Source organism: Notothenia rossii (assembly GCF_949606895.1).
Source record: "Notothenia rossii genome assembly, chromosome: 4".
In the NCBI taxonomy this organism is placed as follows: domain Eukaryota; kingdom Metazoa; phylum Chordata; class Actinopteri; order Perciformes; family Nototheniidae; genus Notothenia; species Notothenia rossii.
Window position 1 is genome coordinate 16,385,717 of NC_136902.1, and position 11,955 is coordinate 16,397,671.

Genomic DNA, 11,955 nt, shown 5'->3' on the forward strand with positions numbered 1-11,955 from the left:
GTTTGTTTATTGCTGTGCACACCTGCTGTAGTAAGTATCTCTCATTTCACTCACTTGTCCGTCTAATATTTCTGTATATTTATGTTTCTCTCTCTCTCTCTCTTTTCTTGGCTCCTTTTTTTAAGGTTCTTCTTGATGTGCTACATGTTTGTCAACCTTGCCTGCGCCCTGCAGACTTTGCTAAGGACCCCAAACTGGAGGCCACGCTTTAAATTCTACCACTGGTGAGTTTGTGTGTCATGAATTATGTCAGAAAACCTTGCTCAAAACAGAACTGCACAGTAGCACCATTACATTTGCATTTCTGCAGTGGACATACATTCTAGCTGGAAACTCTCAGTAACAGCACGTTGTGAGATAAGGACATTATCCAGTGCAGTCTTGCCATACTGAAGAGCAGTCTGAGTCCAGAAGTGCCAAAGCTTTAAACATCTTTAAACATCTTTTTACAAGTTGTGGTTATTACTGTGTTCAATGGTAGAATTCTCCCAATAGAGCAAACATGTGCTGTCCTGTCCCCTGCAGGGCTCTGTCTTTTTTGGGTATGAGCTTGTGCCTGTCGCTCATGTTCATCTGTTCCTGGTATTACGCCATGGTCGCCATGGGCATCGCCACCTGCATCTACAAATACATTGAGTTCTGCGGGTAAGAAATCATCAGTGGATTGCTATTATTTTCATTTTCCATGAATGCTACTATAGCACATATACTCCATAATATCATGTGCCAACCTATGAATGTGCTGTGTCACAGAGCGGAGAAGGAGTGGGGTGATGGGATACGTGGCATCTCTCTCAGTGCTGCACGCTTCGCCCTCATGAGGCTGGAGGAAGGACCGCCACACACCAAGAACTGGAGGTCAGTCCACACATCTTCAGTGTTTAAACAGTTTCACTTTTATCACCTGTTGAAAAAGTCCTATGAAAAATGTTCTTACTTTTTCACAGTTCAGTTTTCTTACGTATCCCGTTTTGCTTTTAAATTAAAAGTGCAGGACAGTTAATCCTAATAAGCAGATCCATATAGTCCCTCCAAAAAAGGGCATGAGGCTATAGGGCCCTGTGCACACACTTAAATTGAGTAGGGAACATAAGATAATTACAAAGCCCAAACGGTAATCTAAAGAGGGTGGAGCACTGGACTCCAAATCTTCAATAGTTCTGTAGCCAAATCAGCTTCAAATGTAGTCTTATCATCATTATCCTTATGACGAGTAATTTGCTTAATGCTTTGTTTTTTCAGGCCTCAGATGCTGGTTCTAGTGAGCGTGGATGCTGAGCAGAACGTAGAGCAGCCTCGTCTGCTCTCTCTGACCAATCAGCTAAAGGCAGGGAAGGGTCTGACTATTGTTGGCACCTCAGTTAAAGGAACCTTCCTCGACAACTTCACTGAGGCCCAGAGGGCAGATCAGGTGCGTCCTCTAGTATCTAACACATACACTTTGACCTGTGATAAAAAAGAAACATTAATATCACTCAATTGCTTTCACTGACACCAACAGCTGTGTTCCCCTCTCTGTGTATTTGTAGTCGCTGCGTAAGTTGATGGAGACGGAGAAGGTGAAGGGTTTCTCTCAGGTGGTCATCTCCTCCAATCTGAGAGATGGGACGTCCCACCTGATTCAAGTTGGTGGACTGGGAGGTCTGAAGCACAACTCTGTGATGGTCAGCTGGCCCCGAAACTGGAAACAGCCAGAATGCCACGAGCAGTTCAGGAACTTTATTGGTAAGTCCTAATTCATTGGTCCAATAATTGATGTCTTAAAATGTGATCTTAATCCCATGCATATACACAATGTCTGTAATTTGTAAAGTAAAAATGACTCTGCAAATTAGCTACCAGATTTTGCAAAATACAGATGTCATGTGGTAAAATTAGTGGCGTCTTTGTGATATAAAGACTTATTTTATTTATAAATGTTTCGCCAATCCAAAAATTATGGAGGCTTCGTTTGCAAATATAAATGAAATGATGGTGGACAACGACCACCATTTATTCATATGCAATTCATTCATTTTTGTTTTGTTTTCATGAACTTTACCCCTTTCCTGTCTAATGGAGGGACCAAAACAAGGTAATCCTTTAGGTAACCATTATTATTTGTCCCTCTGCAGAGGTGGTTAGAGAGACAACTGTAGCCAGTCTGGCCTTGTTGGTTCCTAAGAATATCGCCAGCTACCCGTCCAATGGAGAGCGCTTCACTGAAGGACACATAGATGTGTGGTGGATTGTCCATGACGGAGGCATGTTGATGCTCCTGCCCTTCCTGCTGAGACAGCATAAGGTGGGAAACTATGAAATACAATTAACCTCTTCTTTATAAGAAGGTTTATTATGATGAAAAAAAACGAAATCCTTAACAGAAGTTACAAAGGAAGCAGTTACACTGATAACATTGTTCATCAGCTGTGGATGTTCCGGTTTTGTCCCATAGGTGTGGAGGAAGTGCAAGATGCGCATTTTCACTGTGGCTCAAATGGATGACAATAGTATTCAGATGAAGAAAGACCTCATCACCTTCCTCTATCACCTGCGCATTGATGCTGTGGTGGAAGTGGTGGAGATGGTGAGAGACTTGTCTGAAACATTATCTCAGTTCACACATTAACATATCATTATCAAACTTATTATCAAACTAACTTTCACAAAAACTGTATGATAAATGTGTTTTCTGCTTCAAAGCATGACGGTGACATCTCGGCCTACACCTATGAGAAGACATTGGTAATGGAACAACGATCACAGATCCTCAAACAGATGCATTTGACCAAGAATGAGAAGGAGAGAGAGGTAAATCAGAAGTTTGTTCTCTACACAATTGGAAACAACCATTAATACAATTATTATGTCATGTATTAATATCAACTTTATCAAATGGAGTACACCTGAAGTTGTATTCAGCATACGACCCCGAAGAACATGAAATCCATGTTCACACATTCGTTATCACTCTGTGGGCTCCAAGTTTCAGAGGAAGGAACATCACTTATGATAAGGTGTTGGTGGACTTGTTTTCACTGACATAGGGGAAGAGAGTATTAATGCCAGAGGAAAATTCCAATTTGAAACATGTCCATTTTCTTAATTTGTTTGATAACTAAAGATCCAGAGCATTACGGATATATCCCGTGGGTCCATTCGGCGTAAAAACCCATCGGCCTTGCGCTCGCAGCACAGCGCTGATGAAGGAGCCAGCGTTGCAGAACAAACAGAAGACCAGGTAATGGCATTCTTAGCATACTTATTTACAGTACCTGTGTCCTCCTCGTTCTCTGCACAACTTTCTGTGCTCCGGCTTGGGCAGACTCTATTGTTTATTCTATGATTTCCCTACGGCCACTTGCTTTCTCCTACACTCACAGGTGTCTCCTCTCTCTCTTTCACTTTCACGTCACTGTGTTCGTCTCTCAGTCTGTGGCTGTCTCCAACCCAAAACAGGTGCAGCTGATCCACAGTGAGAACCCCTCCACACCAGCCAGCCCCACAAGCCCCACAAGCCCCACAAGCCCCACGTCTCCCGCTGTGCCTGCAGGGGGCGCCACAACCTGGACGGACTACAAGGGGGCAGAGAAGGGGAAGACCCCTTCAGAAGGGAACCCAGAGGCGGGCAGAGACCCCTTCAACATGAAGCCGTGAGTGACCTCTCATTTTCACTCCTTTGAGTTGATAGATAGTAAATGTATCAAACGTTTCAAACCTATTGAGTTTTGAAACTTATTCAATAATATCCCGTCAGTTTCTATGTGACACTCTGTAATAGAACATGCACAATCTACCAATGGTGCTAACCGCCCTATGCATTACCAGTCATCATGCATATGTTTGGACATGAACAACTGCACCTGTAGCAGACTCTAGAAAGATTTTACACATCACTATTTCACTCAGCTTCCAGCAGAGAAAGCGGATATGACACGACATCAACACACAGAGAAGTAAATATTTGTGTATATTGACCCATGTTCCAAGTTTAAAGGAGATACATTGTGTTTCTGTGCACGTGACAAACATAAACAACTTAAACCACTATCAAATGTAGCTTCCTGTGCAAATGTTTAAATTCACTGTAAATATGTTCCTCCTTACATGCTGCTGCAGAGAATGGGAGAACTTGTAAGTATTGATATTTTGCAGGGATTCACTTTGTGTGAGCTGAGCAGCTGACAGAATGATTTGTAAACCTAATGTGGCCTTTTGTGTCTGCCATCAGGAGCCAGATTGACGTGAGGCGCATGCACACGGCGATGAGGCTCAATGAGGTCATCATGAAGAAGTCAAAGGAGGCAAAACTCGTCCTGCTCAACATGCCGGGTCCACCCAAGAACCGTGTGGGCAATGAAAACTGTATCCTTTATCATCATGCATACAACATACTGTATTACATGTATTTTTGTGAACTTTACTCAATTCATTTCAGTTCAGATCCTTGCAGCAAGGCAGCACAAACACATAAAACCCAACACAATCACTGTAAGATAACTGGAGACATTGACAATGCTGGGACTTAACGTGCAATACAGAATAGAATAAAAGGTTAAGGTAAAAAATGCAACAATAAAAACAGACATTCTGCCATTTATAGTATATTATCACTAGAGGCTGCATTTCGCTTGTGTTTTTTTGTATTTTGGTGTCAGGTAAGCAAGTTACTTTCCTTAATGTGATTGTTTTTCAGACATGGAGTTCCTCGAGGTGCTCACTGAAGGTCTCAATCGGGTCCTCCTTGTGCGTGGCGGAGGACGGGAGGTTATCACCATCTACTCTTGAAGGACTTAAAGGTCTTTTAAGGGACACGCTCACCTTCGCTGGACTCTGTCCCCTATCTTATTGTTTCAGGAAAATTCTCCCACACCATCATATATCTCCTCATCTCCTCATTGGAGGGATGATCTTGAGAATCAGAATACCTTTATTCGTCCCACAGAGGGGAAAAAGGTTGTTAGTGTACACTACTGAAAAAATCCTAGCTTAGTGTTGCCAACCGTTTTTGAGTGAAACAAGCTAGCATCACTTGCTTAAAAAGTGGTCTGCAACTGTTTGTACTCTCTTATTAGCTGATAACAGCAGATGAGTTTATAATTAGTTCTGACTCAGGCAAAACAAAAGGCTCCAAAAGCTTTATTTGTTCTCAGAAAATGGAAGGTTTACTTTCCCTTTTTTGACTTCAACTTTCTTTCCTGTTGCTTTCGTTCTTGGTCCTTTGTTAAAAGAGAAATGTTTTTTTTTATTTTTCTGTTATTTATGTATGTATTTATTATTGTATATTGGGTATTTATTTATGTATTTATGTCTGTCTTTTTCCTGGTCTGTTTTTGTCTTTCACTGTATGGTTGGAACTAGAGGTATTAATACACTTTCATATTTATTAATAGGAGTATTAAAATAGCAGAGGATCTAGTTGTTAATATGTAAAAAAATCCCCCAAACCAACTACCTGGATGAAATATACTTACCAATGGTTTGAACTAACCTTTGAGAAACATGTATGATGTAAACAATTGTTTTGATAACCGTTTTGAAATGTAGTCTAACAGATTAAAGTAAATTCCTAAATATTTTACTCTTAACTTTTCAGTTTAGATGCTATGCGAAATCTCAAAAAGATTCAGACCTGGCATCTCTACATGTGTTTAAAATATATTATTATAATGTCAAATGTTATGGTGAAGGTTGATGAATCCACTTAAATATATGTATGTCAAACACGTTTAACTGCATAAGTCAGTTTAAGATAGATAAGCATACAGCACAAAAGTTAATCTTAGAGAGTTTATTTTTTTAATTGTATCGTTCAGAAAATAATTTATTCAGAAATTCTAGAAATAATTTAAACTATATATTGTATTTTATGCATGTGCGGAGTGCACTGCCTTGCTATTTAAGTATTTAGTTAAACTACTTAAAATGCTTATTTGCTGCCATACTATTGCACACTATTGGAGCATGTGAAGTAATAAACTTTGATATTGTCAAGGCAAACGCAGGCATTAAATGCAGACGCCCAAAAATACCTTGGAATGAGGAATCTCAGAAGGGTTAAGTAAAAGTGGTTGAGGATGTTTTATGCACTAAGTTATATTATCCTGCAGAGTACCTCTCAGACGTTTAGTTTGTGTATGTGTGAGTCTGTGTACAGTGATATTTAGTTCATTTTTGTGTGCAATTTAGTCATTTCTGGACATGCATTAATATGTGTTGTTTTGTCATCGATATTCACACTTGTTAAAATCCACTGATTCTGCAAAAGTTATATACTAGGATATGAACAGTAAGGCCGATCTTGCATAAACTTGCACTGGAAAATGCATAGTTTATGACATCAGGAAGGCAACAAGGCATCGACCTATAGTTTTAATAGTTAATGATGAAAGTTGTTGTTTTACACAGTAGTTTAATTTATTGCCCTCTTCCGTTTGGCCGATAGCGCCATAACGAATTTAACTTAAAAGATTCGGAACAACTTTTTAGAAAATAGCATTCAGTATCTTTCAAAGGAAAAAGCTAGACTTCAAATGTTTTTATACATGTATTGTTTGTAACGCTGTGGAAGATTACCCACGTAATCACACACATTGATATTTCCTCTTTTTGGTTAATATCTGTGCTGTCCTCAGTGTTTCCCTTATAACTCTGAAAAGTGTCGGTGCAGAACTATAACAACGGTACTTCATAAGAAGATGGTGGAGCTCTCCAGGTGGATCAGTCACCGGTCTGCAGAAGTCCGCATTTTCCAACTTCCTCAAACAGAAAGTTTGTGTGTATGTGTGTGCGCTGTGTGGACCTGATACACTGTGGGTTTGAGTGAGGACAGTGTGTGTAGCCTAACTTAACAGCAAGACAGAGTGAAGATGGGATACTTGTACATATGTGTGATTTTAGGTTTAGAGATAACGTGTAATGTGTGTAAACGCAGGTTTTATAGATATCACAAAGGCAGTTTGTATTGTCTTTTAAAATTATAAACGTTGTGTTATGTTCTACCATGTATTATGCAATCATAAACAAGTAATGGTTTGAATAAACCATTTTATATGTCTGCACAAATTGAAGTTAATTAAAATCATTTTAATACAACTGTGACAGTTCAAGTGTCAGTCATATTCCTCTCTTACAGTGTCTGCTTATAGATCAATTGTGTTTTATTAGCAATTATTGTTTGTAATTTTGCAAGTGTTGATTGCATGCCTCACCTTTTCAGAACAAGTGATCACACTAGAAAAACAAAGCACTTTCTATGATGTGCAAATGAAACAGTTCTTGCTCAGGCTGCATCAGTAAACTCAAAGGAAACACGAATACATCAACTCTGTGACACATTTACCATCTTAGTTTAGTATTAGCATGCTTACATTGGATAATGTGTACAAAGAAAAGCAGAAGAGTATTTATAGGCGTTTAGTCATTAACTTAACAGCATGAGGCTTTTACTGAGGACTTTTCCAATGCACCTTGAACTTTTCGGACCAGATGAAATCAGCTGAGAATAGATCAATTGTTCCAGTGCTACTATTTTTAAAGGAGGCTCATAAACAACATGTTCACAGGCATGAAAATGTGTTGCTGAGAGTAAAGTTGTTGCACAGTCTCTTAACCCATCTCTGCAGCCTGCTCTGATAGGCATTCAGAAAGATCATATCAAACTATGACCTGCAACACTGCAGACACATCGTTAACAAGACCAAACCAGTTTGATTTTGTTTTTCTTGTTATATATAATGCTAAGAGGATCACCAGCAACAATCAACTATCTCATGTCAGCTTGTGTGCTCAGTCATAAGCTGGAAACAACAATGCCCCCAAGCTGCCCCTCCTTAAGAGAGATAGCAGCAATACCCAAGGCCGTAGACCTATGCCATTGGAAAGGAGACAGTGAAAAGAGGAACGTTATTAACTGTGTCAAAGGTTGAATACCTAATCAAACTAGTCCCCAACAATAGGTAGTTATGCCTTTGGCCTGTCTTAGTTAAACAGTCTGAAAAAAACATTGCCTGCCATTTCCTACAAGAGATTTCAGAATGAGGGCAGAGTCAACCAACCTTCGAATAAGGTTACCTGTATTTGTTTTTGTTGCACAGGTGAGCATTGTTGTCTTGTATGCTGCCTTTGTCACCTACGATGACCAAGCGGATGCCAGATTTCAGAATAACAGGACTAACCCAATGGAGAATGCTCTATACAAGGACTATCCTATTTTTACAGACATACAGGTTATAATATTTCTCGGCTTTGGGTGCCTATTTGCATTTTTTCGACTCTATGGCTTCGGTGGGATGGTTTTTAACCTTCTAACTGCTGCTTTTTCAATCCAGTGGGCTATTCTGGTGCAGGGCTACTTCCAGTTCAGCCATGATGGTAAGATCCACCTTGGGGTGATTAACCTCATATATGCAGAGTTTGCCTGTGCAGTGGTGCTGATATCTTTCGGGGCAGTGCTGGGGAAGACGAGCCCGCTGCAGCTGCTGATCATGGCTCTGCTTGAAGTGCCAGTGTTCGCGGTCACAGAATGGGCTGTGCTCAAGTATCTGAAGATAAATGACTCGGGAGGATCCATTCTTATTCACCTGTTTGCATGTTATTTCGGCCTGGGTGTCACTTTTGTGCTGTACAGACCTCACCTGAATGAAGGCCATGCAAAGGCGAACACCAGCTACCAGTCTGATATCCTGTCTTTGATCGGGACTTTGTTCCTCTGGGTTTTTTGGCCTTCATTCAACTCATCACTGACACTGAAAGGAGACGACCAGCATAGAGCCATCCTGCACACCTTCATCGGCCTCAGTGCCTCCACGCTCACAGCCTTCGCTCTCTCTGCCATGCTGAACAAAAATGGCAAGATCACCATATCCGACATTCAGAATGTGACCCTGGCTGGAGGGGTGACAGTGGGGGCGTCTGTGGATATGATGATAACTCCTGCAGCTGCATATGCTCTGGGTATGATGGGCTGCACTGCATGCATGCTGGGCTACAAATATTTGAGCCCCTTCCTGGCGCAGCGTTTCAGGATCCAGGATCAGTGTGGAATACATAATCTGCACGGTTTGACAGGACTTATATCCTGTGCTGCAGGGATATGTGCTATTCTGATGGCTGATGAGGAGATGTATGGACCCAGTTTGTATGAGATATTTTCCCACAGAGCACCAGTAGAGGGAGACCCTAAACTGCACGAGCTCCAGATTTTGATCCCTGGTTTACAGCCAGGGTTGGGGAGGACTGCCCGGGAACAGGCTCTCTTCCAGGTCGCAGCTGTGTTCTCCACTATAGGAGTGTCAACGCTGGGAGGCATCCTCACAGGCTTTGTCTTGAAGCTGCCGTACCTCGCACCACCATCCGATGTCTTCTGTTTTGACGATCAGCTGTTTTTTGAAGTTCCTCCAGACTATGATTCACCACTAAAACTCAACAACATAATGACAACAGATGATTCTGCTGCCTGACATGGATCTGACATGTATAGTATGGGCAGGGTTGGCTTCATGGGGGGTCATTCGCGGGCCATGCCCCCCCAAACGAGTCACTGTGCCCCCCAAACGCAGGGCAGGCAAGCCCTGCCACTTTGTCGTTTTTTTTGTTTTGTTATCATACAATAAGTGAAAACGTTTCCACAAAATGTTTTTTTGTGTGAAATAAATCAGAAATAAAGAATACAAATAAAAAACACAGCCTGAGGTGTGCTCACTCACTGCTGCTCGTTGATTGTTGTGTTGCTTGACCAATGACCCCCGACCTTTGTTTTGTTGTCATAGAGTGGCAAAGTCCCTCCCCTTCCGGAGGACCTCCATGGGACCTTATTTCGGAAAAATCATGTATTGAAGTCAACGGAGAGAGAGATTATCTTTTGATCCCGTTTGAATTGTGCACATTCAATTTTTATAATTAAATGTATTTTGCTTGACTTTTTTTCTCTTAAACTCTTAGTTTTTGCTTGATTCTGAGAAAGTGTTCTTTATCTTTATGACACAAAACTAATCCCATACATTTCAGGTCTATGGGAACCTTGAAAGAGTATACATAATTTACTGTGCCTTTTTAATATATTTTTCGAAATATTACTTTTTTTTTACATACTATATGACTTATTATTTTAGAAAAACTTAGGACATGTAAGATGGAAGAGCATTGACATTTGCTTTTCCTCATCACAAGATGGCGACACATAGCAGTGAATTAAATGAATGTGACGTGATTCAAAAAGGCGCCATTACTGAGCTGTTCGTGCCCTCAATTCTGTCTCACAGGAGTTACAAGAGAAGGAAAAATGTCACATCTTAAAATTGATAATATGGAGAGGTTATCTTTGTAGTTCAGTCACACACAGGATATAAAAATGTTCCACATATTCCAGCCTTAAATCACCCCCCTGCTTGAATTCATTTGTGGAGGCTTAATGCAGGTAAACACTATTCAGATCTAATCAGTGTAAAAATACTTTATTACAAGTCAAAGTTCTGCATTTAAATTGTTACTTAAATTAAAGTTTAAAAGTATTAGCAGTATTAATAATGTACCAAAGCAAAAGTAGGCTTTCTACACAACGTCCCATTTCAGAATAATATATATGAACAAACATTTCCGAAATTGGGATCAAGAAAGTACTATCTTATCTTATCTTATGTTGTGCTATTGCATTATAATTAATGAGGCACCAATGTGTACCACGTATGTTGCAGCTTGTAAGAGGAACTTATATTTTCTATATTTCCTTTCATGTATAGCTTTGGGGCTATATGTATTCATTGATTATATTTTGTATTATTATTTGGAATCTTCAACGTAAATAAATAGATCAAATAAAGGCGGTAAAGTAAAAAAAAAAAACTCTAAGATATAGTTGAGTAGAAGTTTAAGGTGGCAGGAAATGTAATTACTCAAATAGGTCAAAGTCCTGCAATCAAAATGTTAATCAAGGTAAAGTACAAAAGTATTCGCATTAAAATACTTAGTGCCAAAAAAAGTAATCCTTATGCAAATTGGCAAATTATTATATAAATGTTATGTTTTGATTATAAATACTAATGATTGAGTAAGTTTTATCAAAGCTTGTAATTATGCAGCTAATTTTAGTTACTTTGAATGCTGAAGGCTAGCTGGGGAATGTTACTCCAAGTGTAACAAGACCTTTTTTAATGGTTGTTTATATTTCACATCATTAATCAAAATCTGCAAAGTAACTAAAGGTAGATCAAATCAATGTAGTTGTGTAAAAGTACACGATTTACCTCTCAATTGTAGTGGGGTAAAAGTAAAAAGTACCACAACATGTAAATACTTAAATAATATACAAGTACTTCATAATTATACTTACTACAGTCCTTAAAGGTGGGGTAGGTAATGTTGGAGATACCAGCTCGAGTGCGCTATAATTTGAAAATACACAGCCGGAAAAAATCTGCCACTTCCTTACAGAGGCCCTCCTCCAACACACACGAACGCGCACATGACCAATGAGGGCACGAGATAAGTTTGTGCACAGATGGAAGGCTGACAGGCAGGTAGGCCATCCAGTTATTTTAGCCGGGCCGGCTAAAATGATTGGTCGTGCTTTTTACAGTGCTACGGCTTCCACAGATGACATTTTTTAATGTATTTATTGTCAAAGCATTTAATATATTCATTGCTATCGGGATGTTAAGAGCATTCCATGGAATATAACAAAAAGTGTTTCTGAAATAGATTACATACCCCACCTTTAAAGGGGACCTATCATGCAAAATACACTTTGTGATGTCTTTTATACATACATAATACGCAGCGTCAGCAAATAAAACCCTCTCTCTTTTACTCTGTACCCAAATCTTTAAAAAAAAACGGGTGTACAACGAGCGGATACAGATTCCATCCGCTGTGACATAATAGCGGCGGCGGACCCACAGAAAGTTGCTATCAGAAACAATGCCTGACGTGTTTTGGACGTCTTTGTTTACATTAGCAAGCCTCGCTAACACTCAGAGC

At 39.9% G+C, this 11,955-nt stretch overlaps 2 protein-coding genes across 3 annotated transcripts in view; both read left to right on the top strand.

The window, feature by feature from the left end:
• slc12a5b (solute carrier family 12 member 5b) overlaps positions 1–7,074 on the top strand; it is a 29,034-nt gene extending 21,960 nt beyond the window's left edge. The window contains exons 14-26 of one of the 2 annotated variants that reach the window (XM_079673550.1): positions 126–224; positions 526–645; positions 754–858; positions 1,243–1,411; positions 1,530–1,725; positions 2,115–2,284; positions 2,435–2,566; positions 2,683–2,790; positions 3,104–3,220; positions 3,412–3,632; positions 4,099–4,113; positions 4,211–4,344; positions 4,676–7,074. In XM_079673550.1, the coding sequence (XP_079529676.1) occupies positions 126–224; positions 526–645; positions 754–858; positions 1,243–1,411; positions 1,530–1,725; positions 2,115–2,284; positions 2,435–2,566; positions 2,683–2,790; positions 3,104–3,220; positions 3,412–3,632; positions 4,099–4,113; positions 4,211–4,344; positions 4,676–4,767 (1,678 nt within the window). In that variant the 3' untranslated portion in view covers positions 4,768–7,074. The remainder of the gene's footprint in view (positions 1–125; positions 225–525; positions 646–753; positions 859–1,242; positions 1,412–1,529; positions 1,726–2,114; positions 2,285–2,434; positions 2,567–2,682; positions 2,791–3,103; positions 3,221–3,411; positions 3,633–4,098; positions 4,114–4,210; positions 4,345–4,675) is intronic. The other variant, XM_079673551.1, reaches the window with a different exon arrangement.
• Positions 7,075–7,245: 171 nt separating this feature from the next.
• On the top strand, positions 7,246–9,678 carry LOC307034687 (ammonium transporter Rh type B-like). The gene has a single exon (XM_079673555.1). It carries the CDS (start codon positions 8,016–8,018, stop codon positions 9,438–9,440), a length of 1,425 nt encoding a protein of 474 aa, XP_079529681.1. The 5' UTR covers positions 7,246–8,015; the 3' UTR covers positions 9,441–9,678.
• Positions 9,679–11,955: the final 2,277 nt, after the last annotated feature.

Excerpts from the sequence above, each read along its gene's own strand:
- LOC307034687 (XM_079673555.1), top strand. The coding sequence starts at position 8,016 with ATGAGGGCAGAGTCAACCAACCTTCGAATAAGGTTACCTGTATTTGTT.